We start from the raw sequence: 26,306 nt of genomic DNA on the forward strand, positions 1-26,306 counted from the left end.
TAATCAGTTAATTGGATGAATGTGACTTTTTGCAATTACCATCACAGTTTAACTTGAGGTATGTTGTAAGTAGGGCTGCAGCTATCGATTGTTTTAGTAGTTGATTATTTGATGAACTAAATAGTTCGAATAATCGAGTAATTGGATAAGGAAAATTAAAACACCTGAGCTGAGCCTCAAACGGTATAAAAAAATAAATGAATGAGGATCTATGTACACCAAAAGAACAATTGGCTAACTTAAATAGTAAAAGTCCGCTAGCTTAAATGCTATAAAATTCTAATTTTTTTTTTTTTTTTTACATGCTCTTAACAAATACACATATGCCCACAAAAAATGGCTAAATATACTTATAAAGTAAATTACAAATACATTTAAGAAAAAAAATAGCTCAAACAAAAAATTGCTTATGTTGGTCTTAACATGAAGCAGCTGGATTCAGCCATGTGAAATAGGCAGACTAGAGGGCAGTGTATCTACCCAAATCAATAAAACTAAATCCAAACACTTTCAAAACAAACCATTACAACGCCACTTTAATTAAACAACTGCCCGAAGCAGCAAAATTTAATTTGAATCTTTTTTCTAATCGAATACTCTAGTTAATCGATTAATCGTTGCAACACTAGCTCTACGTAACAATGAAGACAGTGAAACAATGAATAAAACCAATTTCAAGCACACTCTCTTGTATGACAATTTACAGTTTAAATGGGAGTTTGTGTTGGGACCTTAAACTGTTATATGAATGGGTTTATGTGTTTGGGTTCTTATAAAAAGATAGGAGACAACTTTAGTATCTAACAATAAGTCAAGTGCTAATATGCTTCTCCAAAACACAATACAAACGGACACTTAAGACACTGATTAGCATAACCGCTAACTAGCTCAGCGTTCCGTGCTAAGTAGTGACGTTTCGTGAACAAAGAATACAAACAGTACAATTGGCTTCATTTACTCACCCTCTGACAGAGGCACACTGGATCTAACAACACGAAAGACAATCTAACTCATGACACTTCGTAATACTCTCTCTCACTTGCTCTAATCACTGGTGCACACAAACAAGGACCCAAACGGAACTGCTCATAGCCGCCGGCGAAAATCGATTATCAAATTACCCTAATTTTCGGACTATAAGCCGCTACTTTTTTCCCTCATTTTGAATCCTGTGGCTTATAGTCCAGTGCGGCTTATTTGTTGATTTATTTGGGTTAATAGGTAACACTTTATTTGACAGCGGCATCAAAAGACTGTCATAAGGACATCATAATTATGACATGACACTATCATGGGCATTACTGAATGCTTATGACAAGTGTCAATATGTGTCATGTGGCATATTATGTCACTAACTCCATTTATGTCCAGCTCAGATCTTTTACGTCTATTCAAAAGTGGGATAATTTGCTGGATGACACTAACCGATATCTATTATAAGCATTCATTAACGCTTATGACAGTGTCATGTAATAATTATGACTGTCTTATGACATTAATATGGCACCACTATCCAAGAAAATGTTACCAAATACCATAACTAGCAATTAATGAAACAACTGGAACAGTAACTGAAGAAATAATGAGCACAGAACGTGATTGTTATTTACATCTGTAGTGCCGCAATGCATACTAGGAGGAGTGTTGGATGACACCCGTGTTGACAGCAGGTGGCAGCAGAGGTTGACTGTCTCCTCCAAGGGAGCAGTGATGGCCAAATGAAGCTTTTAGAAACAGTAAGGCTTTGCAGCCAATTGGTTCAAAGGTTAATGGTGGTTCATTTGGTCTCATGACAGTCTTATGATACCACTGTCAAATGAAGTGTTACTAGTTCATATCTTTTGGTGTAAATATCCCATAATGCAATGAGGACAACTTACAGCTTATAATCCAGTACGTCTTATCTATGAATGCTGTTTTCATGTCAAATTTGGTGGGTGGTGGCTTATAGTCCGGTGCGCCTTATAGTCCAGAAATTACGGTAGTTGGCAACTAATTTTCTAATCAATTTAATCAACTAGTTGTTGCAGCCTTACTCAACACAAATTGTTAACAAACATCTAGTTTTGTTTTGAAAGACAATGATACAGTTACATAGTAGTCATAGTCCTACTTTTCTTAGCGCGTAGTTTTTTTTTTTTTTTTAATTCCAATGGACATAGCTGAAATGTGAAACCCAGAGTAATACAACAGTAAATAATGTGATTTATATTATGAGCCGATTACTTAACAAATCGCAAAAATAATGGTGTTAAGTCGACTTTCAAAATAATTCTTTGTATTTGCCCTAGTTTTAATGTTGACTCAACTAGGGCTGCAGCTATAGATTATTTTAGTAGTCGATTAATTAATGAACTAGTTAGTCCAAATAATCAAGTAATTGGATGAGGTAAATAAAAAAATCCAAAATCTGTCTGAGCCTCAAACGATATAAACAAATACATAAATAAATAAATAAATGAGGATCTATGTACAACAAAAGAACAATTGGCTAACTTGCATAGCAAAGTCTACTAGCTTAAATGCTATAAAATGCTAACTTTTTTTAATGCTCTTAATAACTGGTTCAAGCATATATTCCCACAAAAAATGGTTAAATATACCTATAAACTAAATTACGAATGCATTAAAAAAATATTAGCTCAAACAGAAACTTATCTTATGTTGGTCTTAACAGGAAGCAGCTGGATTCAGCCATTTGAAAGGAGTTATATCATATTCAATGTGGCCACTGAAGGGCAGTGTATCCACCCAAATCAATCAAAACTAAAGGCAAACACTTTTACAACAAACCATTACAATGCCACTTTAATTAAATACTCAAAGCAGCGAAATTTAATCCGAATCTTATCTATAATCGAATTACTCGAGTTAATCTATTAATCGTTGCAGCACTAGAATCGACCCTCTCAATTTTTCACGTTTTTCCCTAGCTAATATTGCATACTAAACATGAGAAATTAACATACTGTATTTTCCGGACTATAAGTCGCACTTTTTTTCATTGATTGGCTGGACCTGGAACTTATACTCAGGTGCCCTCCACTTCAAGTTGGTGCAGTTCTTCAAAAGTCTTACTGAAGACGAAGACTTGAATGGACTGGTAGTGATTTGGAGTGAAATCGGGAGTTTTGTTTATCGTTATCTGAATAACTGTTAATATGTTAACAAATACTGATTCAGCACTTTGTTCTTTATTTTATTACTACTATAATGCAGCGTTGTTTTTGGCAGCCATTTTAATTTTCGTCATAGTCTCAGTGTTTTGTACAAAAATACTTCTTAGTCATAGTGTAGCCATTTCAAAATGTGTCTTTGTCTAGTTTTTGATGATTAAAACGCAGACTAAATTCATCTAGTTTTACTTGACGTTTACTCAAAGTTCTTTCGTCCATAAAATTCAAAAGTTAATAATAAAGTAAATAAATAAAAGTTTCCAACAATTTCAAATGAACATTAACTAACTAGCACATCTAGCGTCTAGAAGGACAACGCCAACTTGGTGATGATACACACGCAGCAGGAAAACAGTACATTATTTTCAATGAATTAAACCTACCCACTTGGACGCCATGAACTATATATAAAAAAAGATGTATGAGAGTTTAAGTGGACGCTCGGCATTAGCGTTACTCTAATGCTAGCGCGAACGTGAATGCTATGCTAATGCTACGAGTTACATTTTGTGTGTTATGATCACTCAGCAAAGACCTTTAAAGGCTAAAGCGATGTTGCATATTCTTTCTTGTCAAAATAAGAAAGCAAATCTTACCGTGTGTGTTTCGTGTCTTCTCGTCTCGTTAGACATGCATTTTTGGCTGGTGTTATTTATACTCTGTGGCGAATTTTAGTCCAAAAAATACTGTAGTTCTAAGGACATAAGATGCCATATTTCATTGAGACTACTCTCAAACACATTTTTTGTCACCTACTGCGTCGTTAGCCCTTCTCTTCCTAGCGTTCTAGGTGACTAAATACATAATGTTATGACAGTCGGCACCTGCTGAGCAGCAAGTTTTATAAATGGGGCAAGGATGTTCTCTTAGACTAGTGCCGTACCCCCGAACGTTTCTGCCCTAATTTACGCTCAATCCTTTTGCGAGGAAAAGTTGTACCTATTATTTCTTGACAGGCTCGTCTACTCCTGCTGTCAGTCCCAACATCCTTCTTTTCCCCTTCTGTAGTTACTAGGTAACCATAATTCAGACAAATGGAAAATGGAGGATGCCATCGTCGTTAGTGTCACAAATCGCTGTGATATCTGTGGAGCGGCAACTTTAAATTGCAATCTAAATGGAATGAAATGAAATATTAAGGATCTTGATTATTTATTGGGGCTGCTTTGCTGCTACTGGACCTGGCAACAAGGAAATCTCAAGAGTAAATATAAGGGTGTAAATTTTCCAATTTTCCCAAAAAAACAATTTCATGTCGATATGATATAATATTGAGTCTTCGGACAATAAATCAGTATTTGCCGATATTACAATATCTGTCATTATGCTGTTTAATTCGATTCAAGGGCCTTTGATTATTTTAATGGAGTATTATGTACACATTTATCACACAATCGGTTCACCTATGGCAATAAAAAGTACAAGCAACATTGCAGTTGTTGACATTTATTAACATATAAATAAAAGATTATGATTTTTTTCCGATATTATTTCAAATGCTTTTATCGGCTGATATTATCAGGTGGTCGATATTATCAGAAAACTGTACAGTACATTGAATCGATGAGTTGTCAATTCATTCATTAATCGTGGCAGTGTGTAGTGTTTAACTTTGACCTTTTAGCCAGATTGCCGGAAACACGCTAGCCAAACCACTGAAACAGCACTAGCGCAATTCCAGTGACCTGGGCCGGCGGTGCCCCGATAACCCGGCCAAAAGGCCAAACTCCGCGTGTTCACCTCAGTTTTAACCCCTTGTACTGACTCCATTTTAAAAGCTGAAAAATTTATTCCAAGTCGACAGCAATCATACAGCAAGGCAAAACAGCAAATAGACCCAGGCAAGGAAAAAAGCTGGCTCCAGGGTCGACAAACAACAAGTACACAAAAATGTTTCCGAGAAAAGCCAGCACTAGCTAAAGAATTCAGTCTTTTGAAGGCTCTGGTGGGGCGGGCTGTGCTCCGGGGGAAGGGTGTATTTGGGTGTTGTTTAGGGTAATTTTCTGTTGCACGTTGGGCGATTGAGTCCGTGGGTCACTTTTGCCAAGGCAACCAGAGTTGAAGATTTTGTCAGCCTCAGTGCAAAAGAAGCACTGAGTGATCAAATTCTCAGCTGTGTAGTCGTCTTGTTATCAGGCGTTCCTTGTGGCAAGACGGGATGTCCCGCCATTGTTCTGGACTGTCCATTGTTAGCACCAGAAGAGCTGATGGTGGGATTTGGTGGTCCACACGTGGGCTTGTAGATGTCCAGGCCATCACCTGCTTGTCCTTCTCCGTCAGCGTCAATCTCACTCAGTTTCATGACGCGCGCCTAGGTCCTCCAAGGCAGCAGGCATCCTGTATCTGTTACGCCGTTATCTACCCGTTGTCTTGTTGCTGCAAATTCCAATCATTCAAAGTCCAACTTCTCATACAGTGGTATGAAAAAATATCTGAACCTTTTGGAATTTCTCACATTTCTGATAAAATCACCATCAAATGTGATCTGACATTTGTCAAAAACACAGATGAAAAAACAGTTTGTGCTTCAACAAAACCACCCAGACATTTAGAGGTTTTCATATTTTATGAGGACAATATGCAAACAATGACAGAAAGGGGAAAAATAAGTAAGTGAACCATCACATCTAATATTTTGTGCCCCCTCTTGGCAGCAATAATTTTAACCAGATGCTTCCAGTAGCTGCAGATCAGTCTGGCACGTCGATCAGGACTAATCTTGGCCCATTCTTCTCTACAAAACCGCTGTAGTTCAGTCAGATTCCTGTGATGTCTGGCATGAATCGCTGTCTTTAGGTCATACCACAGCATTTCAATGGGGTTCAAGTCTGTACTTTGACTTGGCCACTCCAGATCATGTATTTTGTTCATCTGAAACCATTCTGAAGTTGATTTACTTCTGTGTTTTGGGTAATTGTTTTGTTGCAGCATCCATCTTCTTTTCAGCCTCAACTGTCTGACAGACGGCCTCAAGTCTTACTGCAAAACATCCTGATGAACCTTTGAATTCATTCGACCATTAATAATAGCAAGTTGTCCAGGTCCTGAAGCAGCAAAACAGCCCCAAATCATGATGCTCCCTCCACCATGTTTCATGGTGGGGATAAAGTGTTGATGTTGGTGAGCTGTTCAATTTTTCCTCCACACATGACTGTGTGTATTACTCCCATACAATTCAACTTTGGTTTCATCAGTCCACAAATACTTTGCCAAAACTTCTGTGGAGTGTCCAAGTGCCTTTTTGCGAACATTAAACAAGCAACAATATTTTTTTAGACCGTAGTGGCCGTGGAGTCATCCAATGAACACCATTCTTGGCCATAGTTTTATATATAGTTGATGTGTGCACAGAGATATTGCACTGTGCCAGTGATTTCTGTAAGTCTTTAGCAGACACTCTAGGGTTCTTTTTTACCCCTCTGAGTATTCTGCGCTGAACTCTTGCCGTCATCTTTGGTGAACGGCCACTCCTTGGGAGAGAAGTAGCAGTTCCAAAAAATCTCCATTTGTAGACAACTTCTCTGATTGTCGATTGATGAACATCCAAACTTTTAGAGATGGTTTTGTATCCATTCCCAGCTTTATACAAATCAAAGTCTTCAGACAGCTCTTTTGATCGACTCATGATGCACATTAGACAATGCTTCTAATTAAGACAATTCTTACAGGGTGTGTGTTTTATAGTGGGCAGGTCGTTAAACTGCTCATCAGTGATTGGACACACACCTGACTTAAATTGTTTTCGTAAAAATTGGTTTCAGTTGCTCTTTAAGTCTACTTAGGCAGAGGGTTCACTTACTTATTTTCCTCCTTCTGTCATTGTTTGCATGCTATCTTCAATACAATATGAAAACCTATAAATGTTTGGGTGATTTTAGTTAAAGCAGACACTGTTTTTTCATCTGTGTGATTTTGACAAAAAATCAGATCATATTTGATGGTGATTTTATGTAGAAATGTGAAAAATTCCAAAAGGTTCAGATACTTTTTTCATGCCACTGTATATCAAATATATTCCATTTGCTTTCTTAAACTATGATTTAAATGCTATTTATTTTATATTGGGCCTGATAGAGTAATACAAAAAAACAGTAAATATTGGAAATTATGCTATTCCCTTCAATACCAACAAATAAAAGCACAAACTTGATCAAAACAACCTCTTTGGTAAGCATGTATCCAGAAATGTTAGAACAAAACTTTTCTTCCTTCCTCCCAAAGTAGTTTTTGTGGCACTGTACAACCGAAATGATGATAAATGATCAAATAGATGTAAAAATACATATCTGCTTCACGAGCAGACACCAGCAAACCCTCTCAATGCAGCAAAAGATAAGACGTATACAAATATTGGCGCATCTATCTTACTTGGGTTTTCTTCACATCAGGAGACAATATAACCAAGCAACCCTTTTTTTTTTTGTCAACAGGAAATTGTGTTTACATGCGGCAACACCGAAATGGAATACTTGAGTGGTCAGAATATTAACAGGATATTAATGTGCATCGCAGCAGGGGTGGCGGCGCGAAAGCTCCTCCGCAGCCGGCCGTTGCAAAGTGTGCGGCGGAAAGCCATTTTCCGAGGCAATGAGCCTGCTGAGAGCAGAGCAGACGCTGCTTCAGCATTCAGTCTGGAGGAACAAACCCTCTCGGCCCAAGCAACAATTGACATGGGGGCAGCTTCCGATAAAATGGACTGAGAATGCAGCTTTGGCTGTTAACACGTGTTTTTACATTTTGACTAGTAGGTTTAGCTCACAATACGATGCGATTTACGATGCAAGGCTCAGGAATGAGTTTATCACTAGTAGACGTCCAATTCGTTTGAACTGGGAGGGTGTCAGCGAATGAACATTTGTTCATTCGCTGCCAACCCTCCCACTTCAAACGGATTGGACGTCTATGGCGGTCAACGTCAATCGACGAGTTTAATTTCGGGGCATTTCGAGTTATTTGCTGGTGATTTTCAGTCACTTCCTGTTGATTTTGGTGCAATTTACGTCACTTCCTGTTAATTTTGGGTTACTGAAGAGTAAGTCACGCGGGAATGATTAGGCAGTGACTCAAATTCAATAGGAAGTGATCTGCAAATGAATAGAAAGTGACCGATAAATGCCCCGAAAATCTATAACTATAGCACAAAGAACATGATTATATAAATTAGGAGCAAGAACAAGTAAAACAACATATTTTTGTATTTGAAGTACATTTTTTGTTGAATTTTCACACTACTTTCTGTAGGCGACAAAACTTTGATCTTGCCAAAATTTGACCTTTATGTCTTCATTAAATAATAAATCTTTTTTCAATGAAACAAATATAGTTTTGTACATTCAGCATCATTTGGGAGGGTCTTAGCTTTCATACGAGCCATTTCTGGAACCAATTGAATACCGGTAATTAAAGATGTCCCGATCGATCGGGTCCGATCACGTCATTTTCAAAGTATCGGAATCGGCAAAAAAATATCGGACATGCCTTTTTTTTTTTTTTTTTTTTTTTTTTTTAAAATCATTTTCTAATTGTATTTAACGTTACAGACAAAATGTCTTACACTCATCCAAAGTAGTTTTGGCTTAAAGTTGGGTTATCAAATTTATTGCGTTTAACGGCGGTAATTATTTTTTTTTAATTAATCACGTTAAATAATTAACGCATGCGCTGCACGACCCACTCAGGCATTCTCGCGTTCTATATCTATAAAGACGCCGTTTTACCTATAGATAGCGCTAAAAGGCAGCGTATAATGAGTTGAGAGAATTTTGACAGCCTTTGGAACTTTTTTTTATGTGGCTAAAGCCTTACAATACCTCTCTCAACAATTAAATATAACGTGGGAATGTAGGGAAGAAAGGTAGTAGTTGATCATTTTCTTAACACCCTATGTTCTTTCCCAACGCAGAGAAGATATATCAATTGGTAGCCCTACGGACAGTCATGGTTGCGCTTCCCATCATGCATTTGGGCAGAAGTTAAATGGCTGCAGTATCATTTACTGAAAGCTCAACAAATACACTAGATGGCAATATTTAGTCACAATATACAAAGTCACATTTATCCTTTAAGAATTACAAGTCTTTCTATCCATGGATCCCTCTCACAGAATGTTAATAATGTAAATGCCATCTTGAGGATTTATTGTCATAATAAACAAATACAGTACTTATGTACTGTATGTTGAATGTATATTTTCGTCCGAGTTTTATTAATTTTTTTCTTAATGCATTACCAAAATGTATATGATCGGGAAAAATTATCGGGAATGATCGGAATTGAATCGGGAGCAAAAAAAAAAGCAATCGGATCGGGAAATATCGGGATCGGCAGATACTCAAAGTAAAACGATCGGGATCGGATCGGGAGCAAAAAAACATGATCTGAACAACCCTACTAATAATAGTATAATAATGTTTGAATAATTTCACACATTTAGTAAGGAAAACAAGTAAAACAACATATTTTTGTATTTGAAGTACATTTTTTGTCCAATTTTCAGACTACTTTCTGTAGACGACAAAACTTTGGTCTTGCCAAAATTTGACCTTTATGTCTTCATTAAATGATAAATCTTTTTTCAGTGAAACAAATATATTTTTGTACATTCAACATCATTTGGGAGGGTCTTAGCTTTCATATGAGCCATTTCTGAAACCAATTGAATAATTAAAAGTCAGGTTATTAGGGCCCGAGCACCAACATGGTGCGAAGGCCCTATTGTTATGCAAAGGATTGTTATTATTCTTTTTTCATGGCAAATGAAAATCACCAATTTGGAGGTCTCAACATGCTCAAAAACTCACCAAAATTGGTACAAACATGCGGTTTCGCGAAAATTTCGATAATTTGGCAACGTTGTGAAAAAATGTCACAAAATGGCTCAGTGGCGCCCCCCGGAATTTTGAAAAAAGGCCTCTCCATTGAGGTTTTTCAATGTAGAGTGATGAAATTTGGGGAGTCGATACCTTGTGTAAAAATGCTTCAAAAAGTCTCTTGCACCCATATTCGAAACCCAACAGGAAATCGGATATTTTGGATTGAATATTGGAAAACATGCCATTTTTGTCGAAAACCAGGGTGCACGTTAGAGACCATTGCACCAAGGCAGTTAGTTGGATCCTCCTCAAAATTGGTGAGACTCTTCATGAGACATATGAGATGTTAAGTTATCAAAATGGTGAGTTTTCATTCACAGGCCTGACCTGGGAGGCCTTCCAAAGTAGGTCTTATTTGGGGATTAGGGTTAGGGTTTAGGGTTGGGCCTCTTTAGGGCAAATGAAAATGGCCGATTTGAAGTTCTGAACATGCTCGAAAACTCACCAAAATTTGCACATATTAAAATGGTGACTAAATTCACGGGTCTGACCTGTGCGGGGTGTTTAAATGATAAAATGATTGATTGATTAAATGATAAATCTTTTTCCAGTGAAACAAATATATTTTTGTACATTCAAGATCATTTGGGAGGGTCTTAGCTTTCATATGAGCCATTTCTGGAACCAATTGAATACCGGTAGTTAAAAGTCCGGTTATTAGCAATTGTTTCTACAAAATGGATAAGCGACAAGACTTTTGTCAGGGACTGTAGAACTGAATCGACTATCAAAACAGCTGCTGATTAATTTAATCATTAATTAGTTGTTGATTCATTCAATCCTGGTGGCCCTACTATTCAAAAGAAAATCTTACATAATGCGATTAAAAATGCGCAACAGTGTGTACTTGTTCCAACTACTCTCCATTTTGACAACAACAAGCAGGAAAAAGTCTTTTGGAACTGTTTTTAAAAACATTCTGCTAATTTCTACCACTTGTCGTACTATAACTTGGCTACAGCGTGAACATTTGTGTCACTAATTGACTTGTCAGTCAGAGTGAGGACGTGGGCGACACGAGACGAGGCGAGCGGGGCGCAATGGGATCTCAGCATTATTTAGATTAAATGAGGTCGAGACCTTGATATGAACGTGGAATGCGGAATGCGCCGAAGTCACCTCGCTGACCTTTCACATCCGAGCCGATCGGAAATCTCCTCGGTTGCCGTGAACACAAATGAACCACAGAGAGATTGGATTCTGCCTGAAAAGCGATCGAAGCCCTCTGGAGATTTTTCACCTTGTGTAACGGCGGGAAATTTCCAAGGCTTCTTCATGCGATCAAGCGTTTGTCCAAGAGATTGAAGATAACACAGTGTTCTGATCCACTTATATGACCCGTTCTTTTTCTTCTGGACTGCGCTTCCTGTGCCGAGGTCATGTCCCTCAACGCTTTAATGTTTCTTTGTGTGTCCTACAGTTGGCGGGCTTCATCTACGCCTGCTACGTGGTCAAACTCATCTCGGAGGAGGAGGACAGCTGTGAGTGCCCACACACATCTCTTATGCAATATGTGATGAATTACATGAGAGTAAATTTACACAAAAAGCTTGTTTGACATTTGTCTTGAGTACTGTAATTTTCGGGCTATAAGCCGCTACTTTTTTCCTTCATTTTGAATTCTGCGGCTTATAGTCCAATGCGGCTTATTTGAAGATTGGTAACAATTTATTACAAAGCGTCATCATAACATTGTCATAAGACCGTCATTCATACTTATGACATGACAGTATCATGTGCATTACTGAATGCTTCTGTTGTGAAGTGACATCCGGCAAATTATGTCAATAACTCCATTTATGTCCAGCTTGGATCTTTTACATCCATTCAAAAGTGAGATAATTGCCGGATACCACTAAATGACATCTGTTATAAGCATTCATAAATGCTCATGACAGTGTCATGTCATAATTATGACAGTCTTATGGCACCACTGTCTAATAAAGTGTTACAAAATACCATACTAGCAATTAATGAAACAACTGGAACAGTAACTGAAGAAATTATTAGCACAGGACATGAATTTTGATTGTTATTTACATCTGTAGCGCTGCAATGCATGCTGGGAGGCATGTTGGACAACAACAGTGTTGACAGCAGGTGGCAGCAGAGGTTGACAGTGATGGCCAAATTAAGCTTCTTGAAGCAATGAAGATTTGCAGCCAATTGGTTCAAAGTATTTGGTATGACGCTGATGTCAAAGAAAGTATTACTGGTTAATATCCTTTTCGTGTAAATATCCCATAATACATACATACATACATACTACAGGACAGCTGCGGCTTATAGTCCAGTGCGGCTTATCTATGAACAAATGCCATTTTCCTGCCATATTTGGTGGGGGGCGGCTCATAGTCAGGTGCGCCTTATAGTGCGAAAATTAGGGTACCTACTTTTAAAAGTTTGGAGTAATCAGCATCAACTTGTGACTACATCGATACATCGATTGACAATTTAATCAAATTGGTTGAAACGCAAACTCCATGGGAGAGCTCCGGCAAAGGGCGGTGGGATGAGCGGTGCATCCCCTGTTCCCATCCCTGAAGGCCGGCTGATGGGGGCGCGGGTGGCCCGGGAGAACACCCTGGATCCCGGGGGGGGGACGATGGCTCCTTTGCTGGGCTGCGGGAGGAGGGATTGGCTGCGCTGGCTCTCCTCCCCTCTCCGGGCTGGCTGGGTGGGGGCCATGGCCCTGGGGTGGCGCCCGCACGCGTCTCCACTCGTCCACGTGGCTGTTGCGTGTTTGGTTCGGGTCGCCCGCAGCTGGATGTGATTGGGGCGCTTGGGTGGAGGGCCCCGGGGCCAGGATTGGCGATGGGGCGGCGTAGGGTCGGTTGCCGATGGGCTTACACTCACAAGGGATTCACATGATTACTGGTTTCTAGATCACAGAGCTGATTTATGTACACTCCACCCCTCCAAATCAAATAGCTTATAGACGCCCCCCCCTCCCCTCTTTCCCTGGTCAACAGGCCCCCCACATGGTGTCAACCTGAAATACATCTCGCTGACGTTAGTACCAGCACATTCATAGTTAGTGTAGGCGTTCAATGTATTTTTTGCTGTTTCTTTTCTTTCTTTTCTTGTGTTTTTCTTTTCTTCTGTTCCCCCATAACCCCTTCCTGTCCGCTGCCTCATCAAAAAAAAACAAAAAAAAATTTTTAGAAACCGTTTTGTTAAAAGAAGGGTTTTAGATCAAATATCGGAAATGTCTTAGTAACAAAATTTGCCAAATTTACCGAAACGTCGACATTTTTAAATTGCTTTGTTTTTTTTGTTTGTTTTTATTAAGTTGAAATGTAGTAAATGAACTGAGGCATGCGAAATTTCCAATTCTTAGATTATTCGTGCTTGGGCCATGGAAGATTCGAGAACGATTCACAAACATCCAATTTCCGATTATTGAATTATACCAGGTAAAGTGGAACTAAAACACAGTCAGCGCGGTCTTCGGGACGCAATGAGGAACGGACCGAGAGTAAATATCATGTTCAACTCATGCAGCTTGATAAAAAAAAAAAAAACAATACCTGACTGCAGCAGACAGCTGCTACAAACAACGCCCAGTTGCTAGTTGCTAAAAACTAAGGCCATATACGGCTACGGTATATATCACATATATGTAGAACTAGATGCGAAATGAGAGACAACGCCGGCGTTAGTAAACAGCCGCCATCTTAAAGCAGTAGACTTCTCTCGAAGGCTCTGTTGAGTATTGGTAGAGGATTCAAGGTAATTATATTTTTCTTACCATGCATGCATTTTGAAACGTGAAAAATATCATTGAGAGAAATTAGCTGCTACAGCATTGGTTCGCAATATGTACGTAAAATAAATGCTAACTGCCCGTTTTTTTGCTTTTAAACCAAAAATCGAGACTATTTTATGTCCATATCTATAAAGAATTCAGGGATTTAAGCATTTATTCACAAGCATTTTAGACATAAAAAGCTCTTTGTGGTGATAAGGAGGCACCACAGTGGCTTAAAGATTAGCAGCACATTCGACATATTTACGTAAAATAAATGCTAACTGCACGTTTTTTTGCTTTTAACCAAGAATCGACACTTTTACGGCCATATCTAGAAAGAAATTCAGGGATTTAAGCATTTATTCACAAGAATTTTCACTGGAAAAGCTCTGTTTACATATGGCGGCCGCCACATTGACTGACAGACTAGCATCGTACTTCGACATACTGTATTTACGTAAAATAAATGCTAACTGCACGGTTTTTTGCTTTTAACCAAGAATCAAGACTGTTTCACGTCCATATTGATAAAGATTTCAGGGATTTACGCATTTTTTCACAACAATTTTCAACATAAAAAGCTCCTTGTGGTGATTAGGCGGCGTCACAGTGGCTTAAAGACTAGCAGCACATTCGACATATTTACGTAAAATAAATGCTAACTGCCAGTTTTTTTTGTTTTTGTTTTTTTTTTTGCTTTTAACCAAGAATTGAGACTATTTTACGTCCATATCTATAAAGAATTCAGTGATTTAAGCATTTATTCACAAGAATTTTCTACGTAAAAAGCGCATTGTCGGTGTTTCCACTCAGTCAGTTTTGACGGAGATAGGCCCCCTATCGGCCCCGTGTCCCGTCAATATATTTGGAAATTGTTTATTGTCATCATCATCGGTATCATTGACAGTTACAAGATAGCATTATGATAAGATTAACCCGAAGAATCCCGAAGAATCCCGAAGATATCCCGAAGAAAAGACAAGGGCTGACAAGGGAGAAGCCTTGGCTTATTAAATCCCGTCCCCATTAAGCCAAAGGACGCACATCATTGCATGATAGAGTAGGCATTTCACATTGTGGTACAAGTACAGTATTTATTTATTTTTTCCAAATCCTGTCCAAAGTGCTTAGTGACCAGTTAAGCAGTTCCATTATACAAAATTTGTTACAGATTCAATCAAGACTCGACAGCATTCGTGTTTGTCAGCAGATGGAATGTTTTGTCTGTGCAACAGAGCTGATTTTTAGGGCATGTTATGACTACCTTATCTTTAGTCACTGAAATTCCTCCACTTTTTGTTATGGGAACACTATGTGGTGTCTGTGTATGTGGCAGAACGCCCTAATTTGACTCTCGTGCAGTTGTTTTTTCCATACTGGAGGTCAGTCTCGGTAGCGTGTTCTTTTAAAGGCTTCTAGTTACTGTATATTATGAAGTCTATGAAAATATATATCTGAAATTAAACTCCTGCTGCTTTTTTCACTTTGGAACTTGAAATTTTACAGGTGTGTCTATCATGAGTAGACCCACAAATAAGTTTCATGTAGCCATGCCCGAAAAGATAAATGTCAGCCGTTTTCTTTTTAAATTGACTATTTTCAGGACATTTTGGCCCCCTAAAAATCCTGACCAATTCAGACGAAAACACAACATTTGGTAGGCATGTTTTGTCACAGTTGACCCACAAAAATGTCTCAAAAAGAGATTAACAGCTCACCCCCTAATGTCACTAAATTCCCTCCAAACTTCTATCATTTATGCTATAATTCAAAACACCGCATTAGCTAGGCCATTTTGTTTCAGGCACAAGCGAGTCACGCACAACGTAATCCCCCGAGGCAGGTTTGACTGACAGATCTATTAGCTTGAAGGCTTATCAGAGAGCGAATTACTGTAACATAATGAAAAACGACTTTTACGACTCCAATTTCTTGACAGAAATCACTCTATAGTCCCTTTTTTTATGAGAACGATCTAAAGTTAGCCGAGCAGGGATGTCGCTTATAAACTGACACGGTTCAACCTTTTTGCATATGGAAAACAATGAAAAAAAAAAAAAAAAATTTAACCGAGCATTTAATTCCGAAAGCGCACCAAGTTCCTTGTTACTTTCCATGTTCGGCACGTGGGACTAAGATGAATTTTATGGCCCGTGAACACAAAATTAATTGGTAAAGATTTTAACTTGAGATGTTCAGGAACTACGAGGCGAGATAAGAAACCCTGTTTTACTAATCCAATGTGCTAGTTCAGCTATCTCTTTACTTTGCTGTGCCAGGGGCCAAAATATCACATTTAAGCAAAGGGCAACACTCCGGGACATAAATTATTCACACTCTGAATTAAGCGCTTTTTCCTTGGGATTGCAAAGTTTGGTCGGGTCTTGATAACCTCGAAAAAATACGGCCAGAAACTTCATTAGGGAAACCTACGCCAGTTAATAACATCCAATACAAAGGCTGTTAAAGTCAGTCGAAAATACGCCTCAGGTAAAATGACCTCTACTAAGGCCAAACAAACTTGAGCTAGGTTTACTCATCGAAAAATTTTAGGAACTGGTAGTGAGTGATCATGTTTCAGTACCATTAATGACCATAGGCGTTCGATCCATTTTGACTTGGAGCGGCCATCCCTCCTACTTCAAACGGATTTGACGTCTACAAGTGATAAATGAAAGTAGCTATTTTTTCTGTTTATGAGTTGTTTTGCAGAATATCCTAGAATGTTTTATCGGTAATTGTTGTATCGCCATATCGTGAGAAAGGTGTTTTCCGAAATTTCCGGGTTCGCAGTGAGTCAGCAACAGGCACACTTTTGCAAAATAGACAATGTTTATTTATGACAATTGCAGAACTAATGATGTTTATTGATTACAATCCCACATAAAAGCAAGCAGTACAGAAATCAAATCAAGCATAACAAGTGGTAACGATGACGTTAGATCTAGCTTGTCAATCCCAGAATCCCCGCGCTACCGTTACAGCTAGAGATCGGGATGCCGATCGATCAGGTCCGATCATGTCATTTTCAAAGTATAGGAATCGGCAAAAAAATATCGGACATGCCTTTTTTTAATATGTATATATATATATATTTTAATTAAATCGTTTTCTAATTGTATTTACGTTACAGACATAATATGTTACACTCATCCAGAGTCTTTAGTTTGGGCTTAAGATAGGGTTATCAAATTTATCCCGATAACGGCGGTAATTAATTTTTTAAAAAATGTATCATGTTAAAATATTTAATGCAATTAATGCATGCGCTGCACGACCCACTCACGCATTGTCGCGACAATCTGTAATGGTGCCGTTTTACCTATATAGAGAGCTAAAAGGCAGCGTAAAATGAGTAGAGTGAGTTTTGGCAGCCTTAGGGGCCTTTTTTTAATTGGCTAAAGCATTACAATGCCTCTCCCTACAATTCGAAACATCGTGGAAAGCAAGGTAGCAATTGATCTTTTTCTTAACACCCTTTGTTATTTCCCAACGCAGAGAAGATATATCAATAGGTAGCACTACGCACAGTCATGGTTGCTAAAGGTGTGTTACATCCACCCATCATGCATTTGGGCATGGCCACAGTATCATTTACTGAAAGCTCAACAAATACACTAGATGGCAATATTTAGTCACAATATACAAAGTCACAAGTCTTTCTATCCATGGATCCCTCTCACAGAAAGAATGTCAATAATATAAATGCCTCGTTTGAGTTTGAGTATCTGCCGATCCCGATATTTCCCGATCCGATTGCTTTTTTTTGCTCCCGATTCAATTCCAATCATTCCCGATAATTTTTCCCGATCATAGACATTTTGGCAATGCATTAAGAAAAAAATGAATAAAAGACGAATATATACATTCAACATACAGTACATAAGTACTGTATTTGTTTATTATGACAATAAATCCTCAAGATGGCATTTATATTATTAACATTCTTTCTGTGTGAGGGATCCACGGATAGAAAGACTAGTAATTCTTAAAGGATAAATGTGACTTTGGATATTGTGACTAAATATTGCCATCTAGTGTATTTGTTGAGCTTTCAGTAAATGATACTGTAGCCATTTAACTGTTCTGCCCCAATGCATGATGGGAAGTTCAACCATGACTGTGCGTAGTGGCACCAATTGATATATCTTCTCTGCGTTGGGAAATAACATAGGGTGTTAAGATAAAGATCAATTACTACCTCTCTTCCCCATATTGATTCCCACGATATTTCTAATTGTTGAGAGAGGGGTAGTAAGGCTTTAGCCAATTAAAAAAAGCTCCAAAGTCTGCCAAAATTCACTCTACTCATTTTACGCTGCCTTTTAGCTCTATATATAGGTAAAACGGCGCCATTATAGATTGAACGCGACAATGCAGGAGTGGGTCGTGCAGGGCATGCGGTAATTGCGATAAATATTTTAACGTGAGTAATTTTTTAAAAATTAATTAGCGCCGTTAACGCGATAAATTTAATAGCCCTACTTTAAGCCAAAACTAAAGACTTAAATACAATTAGAAAACGATTTAATTAAAAAAATAAATATATATATTTAAAAAAAGGTATGTCCGATATTTTTTTGCCGATTCCGATACTTTGAAAATGACGTGATCGGATGCCGATCGATTGGGCCATCTTTAATCATAAACTTTCATTTTCACCCTCTTTCCTGGTGAAGTGTAGCCAAACTTTGGAGCGGGTGGTTCTTGGCGCCATGCTAGTTTGATGTGTCTGGACAACAAGACACGTCACGACGCAATATGCGTCTTTAGGAATCGTTAAAGGGATCGTTAAGGCTTTTTCATTGTGATGTCGAGGCCTCGAAACACTAGGAACCGGTTCGGAATTGGAATCGGATTTCGATTCCCATCCCTACCTATGTACAATATATTAAATGAAACAGGCATCCGCGGCATATTTCTCCCCTTCCCAATTATTCCTACAGTCACTACAAATGTCATTTTTCTTTCACTTCTCACTACTGTATATTATATGTTTATTGTTGTAAACATAATAAAACGGGGATGTATTTCGTCATCTGGCTTTAATGCGGGATTTCAGGTCATAAAACTGCGAGTAAGCCCACACAGAAACTTGGACTGCTCTCAAGTGAGCACTATCACATTGTAATAAGTGAATCTTCTCCAGGAAGTAATGAAATCTGCATCTCTGCCATTATTAAACCGTTAACAATTTGGACACCGCCGCGCCATCTTCTCGTCACAGTTTCTCTCACAATAATTTAGGTGGATCAATGCTAATCTCGAACGAGAACGCGTCGGCTCGATAACGCCCAGGCTGAACAATAATCGCGGCCAATTCGGTGGAGACGGGCCTCGGGCGAGGAAGCTAATGCTCGCCGAGGGCCTTCGCCAACATTCGTGGCTGCTGAGAAAGCTAATTAGTCTGATGATTATTCCGTGCGTGCTTGCTTCGGTCGGACACATTCTAATCAAGTCAACAACGCACACGCCGGCTCGGGTTGTGTGTCGGGAACGCCGTCGGGGACCGCTTGACTGCGGCATGAGTCAGCGGGAAAAACTCTTGTGGCGTCAAGATGGGATTCCGCCGACTGATTGTGGGAATAACGATCCCAGCGGTTCGGAGATGTGATCCAAGGACAGCGCCCGCAGACCAAAGATTAGCGCTTGTCCTGTTGTGTTTTATAATCAGTCTGCCTCATGAATACGTGAAAGGGATTATGGATTGTTTAATTTGTGACGATTGGGGGAATAAAGTCAAGAAAGTTTGGTGAGGACAAACATTGATTTTTGTATATTTCCACTCTGATTGGTCAAGTATCCATTTGAACTGGGAACAAAAACGGAGCAACAACACGAGTAGACTGCAATTAGAATGGTGCTTAGGTGTATATTATTTATAGGGCTGTCAAACGATTAAAATTTTTAATCGAGTTAATTACAGCTTAGAAATTAATTAATCGTAATTAATCGCAATTAATTGCCATTCAAACCATCTATAAAATATGCCATATTTTTCTGTAAATTATATATATATTCTGTAAAATAAATTGTTGGAATGGAAAGATAAGACACAAGATGGATATATACATTCAACATACAGTACATAAGGACTGTAGTGGGCATTTCACTCTACTGTCATTTACAGTGCCTTGCAAAAGTATTCGGCCCCCTTGAACCTTGCAACCTTTCGCCACATTTCAGGCTTCAAACATAAAGATATAAAATTTTAATTTTTTGTCAGGAATCAACAACAAGTGGACACAACCGTGAAGTGGAACAAAATTTATTGGATAATTTCAACTTTTTTAACAAATAAAAAACTGAAAAGTGGGGCGTGCAATATTATTCGGCCCCCTTGCGTTAATACTTTGTAGCGCCACCTTTTGCTCCAATTACAGCTGCAAGTCGCTTGGGGTATGTTTCTATCAGTTTTGCACATCGAGAGACTGACATTCTTGCCCATTCTTCCTTGCAAAACAGCTCGAGCTCAGTGAGGTTGGATGGAGAGTGTTTGTGAACAGCAGTCTTCAGCTCTTTCCACAGATTCTCCATTGGATTCAGGTCTGGACTTTGACTTGGACATTCTAACACCTGGATATGTTTATTTTTGAACCATTCCATTGTAGATTTGGCTTTATGTTTTGGATCATTGTCCTGTTGGAAGAAAAATCTCCGTCCCAGTCTCAGGTCTTGTGCAGATACCAACAGGTTTTCTTCCAGAATGTTCCTGTATTTGGCTGCATCCATCTTCCCGTCAATTTTAACCATCTTCCCTGTCCCTGCTGAAGAAAAGCAGGCCCAAACCATGATGCTGCCACCACCATGTTTGACAGTGGGGATGGTGTGTTCAGGGTGATGAGCTGTGTTGCTTTTACGCCAAACATATCGTTTTGCATTGTGGCCAAAAAGTTCAATTTTGGTTTCATCTGACCAGAGCACCTTCTTCCACATGTTTGGTGTGTCTCCCAGGTAGCTTGTGGCAAACTTTAAACGAGACTTTTTAGGGATATCTTTGAGAAATGGCTTTCTTCTTGCCACTCTTCCATGAAGGCCAGATTTGTGCAGTGTACGACTGATTGTTGTCCTATGGACAGACTCTCCCACCTCAGCTGTAGATCTCTGCAGTTCATCCAGAGTGATCATGGGCCTCTTGGCTGCATCTCTGATCAGTTTTCTCCTTGTTTGAGAAGAAAGTTTGGAAGGACGGCCGGGTCTTGGTAGATTTGCAGTGGTCTGATGCTCCTTCCATTTCAATATGATGGCTTGCACAGTGCTCCTTGAGATGTTTAAAGCTTGGGAAATCTTTTTGTATCCAAATCCGGCTTTAAACTTCTCCACAACAGTATCTCGGACCTGTCTGGTGTGTTCCTTGGTTTTCATAATGCTCTCTGCAATTTAAACAGAACCCTGAGACTATCACAGAGCAGGTGCATTTATACGGAGACTTGATTACACACAGGTGGATTCTATTTATCATCATTGGTCATTTAGGACAACATTGGATCATTCAGAGATCCTCACTGCACTTCTGGAGTGAGTTTGCTGCACTGAAAGTAAAGGGGCCGAATAATATTGCACGCCCCACTTTTCAGTTTTTTATTTGTTAAAAAAGTTTAAATTATCCAATAAATGTTGTTCCACTTCACGATTGTGTCCCACTTGTTGTTGATTCTTGACAAAAAAATTAAATTTAACATCTTTATGTTTGAGGCCTGAAATGTGGCGAAAGGTTGCAAGATTCAAGGGGGCCGAATACTTTTGCAAGGCACTGTAAATCTGTCTATGCTGTCCTCACTCCGAAGCGTCTACTTTTTCCAAAGCTAGACAGCTAGTGAACGGCGCCTTAATAATCAGACTTCTTCCTTTTTCATCTGATTTATTAATAAAATAGCCTCAAACCATCCTCTTTAGACCGTCGTAAAACTACCAAAAAAAAGTACACAAGCATTGCATTAGCAACAACGTTAGCTTAGCATGCTATACTTGTTCACTAAACATAAACAAAAAGCGTCTCATACAAAAAAATATAACATTTCGCTTACTAACATAATATGTACATTCTTTACAACAACCATACTTACGGACAAATCTTGTCCAAGGATCATATAAGCACAACATTACAACGTAGGCGTCAGCCCGAGACGTCGTGCAGCCATATTGAACTGGCAAGAAAAAAATAAACCATGTCGCAAAGCGACCACAAGAGTTCGCTGTTAGACAGCACAAAAATCCTTGCTGTAAAACTTACCAAAAGGCAGAATATTGTCTGAGCGGGACATGTGCGTTAATTGCATCAAATATTTTAACGTGATTAATTTTAAAAATTAATTACCGCGCGTTAACGCGATAATTTTGACAGCCCTAATTAAAACCCCTCTTAATGTTTTCGTTTTAATAAAATTAGTAAAATTTTCAATCAAACAATAAACTAGTAGCCCGCCATTGTTGATGCCAATAATTACTTACACAATGCTCATGGGTGTTAAAGCCTATAAAATCAGTCGCACCCAAGCGCCAGCAGAGGGCAACAAAACTCCGAAAAACACAACAAGTACACATTTCACTGTGTTGTCATTTTAATGTTTGAGCGGGGCATGTGCGTTAATTACGTCAAATATTTTAACGTGATTAATTTAAAAAATTAATTACCGCCCGTTAACGCGATAATTTTGACAGCCCTAATCATTATATTTCATCTTTTCGATATATTGGCACACCTTTAATGATATAATACAGCTGAAAACAAAAGACATACAGCAAGATACATTTCAGTCAATTCAGTTCTACTTCTTTCGATTTGCGGTTGTTACCTTAACAACCGGAATCTTGGTGACAGCTACATTCGTGCGTTGGCTTTTGCAAATTCCCCTGGAATAAATCAAGTACGGTGCATGTGGAAGCGACTTTTAAGGAGCGCTCTGACATCAAAGTGAAAAAGCATCACAGTCTGATGCAAGCAAGCACCTGCCGGCTGCCTCTCGGCTGCTCCAGCCTGGATAATTTAGGGCTCGACGTGCATTCTCAAGGCGTTGGGAATTTATGGCTACACACATGCAGGCCTGTTTTGCTCCTCAAACAGGTTTAATCATAAAGAGAGAGACGTGTAACTTGCCATTGACAGTGATCGACATCCAATCCATTTGAACAGATGCAAAAATGACATTTAAAAATGAATAACGGAAACACTTCTTTTGCTTTGCAGTTGATTTTATAGGTGGATTCGACTCATATGGCTACCAGGGACCTCAGAAGACATCCCACCTTCAACTACAGCCCATGTACATGTAAGTATCACAGGTGGCATTACATATGGTCAGTGTCGTTAATCTTTAAAAAAAGTAATTAATTACAGTTACAAATTACTTCTCCCAAAATGTAATTGAGTTAGCCCTTAAAGAGCAAACGACAGGAGAAAAAAAGTCTTAAATAGCATTATTATGTGAATTAGAATCATATTTTGAGACGATTCGACTATATACAACAATTTAGCAAAGCGCAGATGACGAGAAATTAGTCTTTTAATCTGCCAGTTAGCCACCCCTACCATTATAGGGCTCTAGCGTCCCCAACAGGTGGATGACGTCAGCGGGAAACTGGGCTCATCGGTTTTACTATTCAGCCCATTGAGGGGGAATTATTCAGAACGAGGAAAACGCGACGAAGAGACACGCAAAATTTCATTGTTTCAGTCTCTCTACTACAATATTTTTACAGGATATTCTTTTTATCCAAGTATTTTTCCCCAAAAGCTAAATAAATGGCTTGAGAAGGACCTGTCAGCCCGTCGAGGGAGAACTATTCACAACGAGGAAAATGAACAGAACGAGGAAAACGTGACGAAGAGAGCTGCAAAATGTCATTGTTTCAGTCTCTTTACTTCAATATTTTTTACAGGATATTCTTTTTAATCCAAGTATTTTCCCCAATTGCTAAATAAATGGCATGGTCATGACAAATAACAGTCTTGTGCTAAATGGAATATAAAATAATAAAAATGCACTTATTCAGGATGACATGGCAAAATTACTCCATAATGGTCAAAACTGTCGACTTCACCTTTACTATCGCACCTCCCGAACGATATTTTATGACACCTAAACCGGACATATGTCGTTTCCCTTCCCCGGCTTCGGAGAATGTAAACAAACCAAGAGGCGTGACAGCTAGCCGACATGCTAACCCGAACCGAGTGATGTTTCAAAGTCTTCGAAGCGGAAAATCACACATAACTAGCTCGGATGTTTTGACATGATGACTGCGTTGTCTATTGTTTTCGCCGGAGAGCAATTTACAGCTCGTTCCCCGGAGGAGGGCGGCTTCAGTTGTTGTGCAGCTAACGTGCAGCTAATGTGCACGAGGAGAGCTTTTTACATGCCTATTAATGATCAAACATAAGTAGTCCTTAATTTAAAGAAAGTTTGTAGTGTTTACTTTGTAATCGCTGTATTCACGGCTATTTCTAACTCAAAGTTGCAATTTCTGATCGGTCGAAAAATTTGACAGAACACCGGGCACATGAGCACAATAAGCCGAATATTGTGCACTCCCGGCAGATGGATGTGCGACAAGCCGCCGGTGTTGTGCCGAAAAATAGCCGCGCCGCATGCATGTCAGCCACAAAATGCAAACCACCTACATATTAAAATGATCCCAGTATTTGACATAATACAAAACACAATGTTTACTCACTTCCTCTTAAGTCCAATGGTCCCACAGTAGTAGGGCTTGTTTTGGCCAATATCCACGGTGAATGGGAACCTTTTGAAACTCCAAAAAGGCGCACACGCCTCTCCCTATTACAGCAAGATTTTTCTGCAGCCGTTTGGCTGGCGTGATGCGAAAAATAAACGTATCCATCCGCAAAATCAGCTGAATCCTTAGTCCCCATACACAACAGTACGGCTGTATAGCGTAGAGGACGCCTTCACCCGTACACGTCACAGCGCCCTCCTCCTCAATGCAAGACCGAAGCCGGAAGTCACTCATTTTCATGATTCAAAAAACTAAATAAATATAGCGATCACTTCCGCACACATCCAAGCGGTCCATATCATTCAGAAGCATAAAATAAACATGCTTTTTCGTGTCACATGCACTTTAAATATCTGCAACATGAAGCAATTATCAGAGAATCCAAAAATTTGAAAAATAAGGTCTTAATGAAACCTTTTTTTCCGAAGTTGTAAAAAGAAAAGTCAAAATGAATACGTGTAATAAGCGCTCTGATATCTACTATAACCCTTGCTAAGTCCTGTCTGTTTTTCTCACGGAACCTGCAGATGCATGTGTTGACTTGCATCCATCTTTTTTTTTTTTCAAAAAGAATTGTCAAAATTCTGAATTAGTCTCAAAATCATGAAATTTTAGATGTCAAATGTTTATCAAATGTGATACGTTTGGCAAAAAAAGGGTTAATTACTCAGTTACTTGAATGTAAGAGTAATTAGTTACTTGGCAAAGTAACTGGTGTTATCTTTCATGTTATGTTTTTTTTTTTTCATTCCTCCCCCACAAAAAAAAAACATAGCAACCTTTGCTATGTTTGGAAGTCTTATAATGTTGTGAATCAACCATTAAACCTGTTAAAATTGCTCCCGTTATTGCATTAGTTCCCTTCTGTCTACTTTCGACATGTGAAAGTTTTAAAACTGTTTCATCATTTAAAGATAGATTCAAGTCAAGTTTTTGCCGATTTAGGAGTAATTTAAATAAAAAGTTACTTAGGTTCTCTACAACAGAGCCTTCCTGAGAAGTCTACTGCTTTAAGATGGCGGCTGTTTACTAACGCCAGCGAGTCAATCGTTTCGCATCTAGTTCTACATCTAGTTATACATGTGCCAATGCCGCCATGTCTTTCATTTCGCATCTAGTTCTATATACATGTGATATCTACCGTAGCATCATTTGGGCGTAGTTTGTAGGCTATCGGCTACAGTCAGTTATTATTGGAGCCACTTAGCATCGCGTTTGCAACGGCGTCACATTCCCTTCCCTGCTCCCCACTCCCGCTCTGCTCTCTCGTCTCTGTGAGTGCGTGTCTCTGACTTTTCTCGCGTCATTCAACCAACGTAGTAACGCACGCATTTACATCCTCAATAACAGTACTGGTATTGCCAAGATGAGAAAAGTAATAGTTAGATTCCTCGCAACTGAAAAAAATAACGCTGTTAGTAACACTGTTATACTCTAACACCGTTATGAACAACACAGCTTGGTTAAGAGTAGAGATGTCCCGATCGATCGAATGCCGAACGATCGGGTCTGATCACGTCATTTTCAAAGTATCAGAATCGGCAAAAAACATCGGCCATGCCTTTTTTAATATAGAAATATTTTTTAATTAAATCGTTTCTAATTGTATTTAACGTTACAGACATAATATGTTACACTCATCCAGAGTCTTTAGTTTAGGCTTAAGGTAGGGTTATCAAATTTATCCCGATAATGGCGGTAATTAATTTCTTTTAAAATGTATCACGTTACAATATTTAACGCATAATAAATGCATGCGTTGCACGACCC

At 38.9% G+C, this 26,306-nt stretch overlaps 1 protein-coding gene across 2 annotated transcripts in view; it reads left to right on the plus strand.

The window, feature by feature from the left end:
• The window catches only part of nkain2 (sodium/potassium transporting ATPase interacting 2), a 203,542-nt gene that overhangs the window by 168,519 nt on the left and 8,717 nt on the right, over positions 1-26,306 (plus strand). For both annotated transcript variants that reach the window (XM_057822650.1, XM_057822651.1), the window contains 2 exons: positions 11,469-11,529; positions 22,987-23,068. In XM_057822650.1, the coding sequence (XP_057678633.1) occupies positions 11,469-11,529; positions 22,987-23,068 (143 nt within the window). The remainder of the gene's footprint in view (positions 1-11,468; positions 11,530-22,986; positions 23,069-26,306) is intronic.

This window comes from Corythoichthys intestinalis, chromosome 19 (assembly GCF_030265065.1).
Source record: "Corythoichthys intestinalis isolate RoL2023-P3 chromosome 19, ASM3026506v1, whole genome shotgun sequence".
NCBI classification, from domain to species: domain Eukaryota; kingdom Metazoa; phylum Chordata; class Actinopteri; order Syngnathiformes; family Syngnathidae; genus Corythoichthys; species Corythoichthys intestinalis.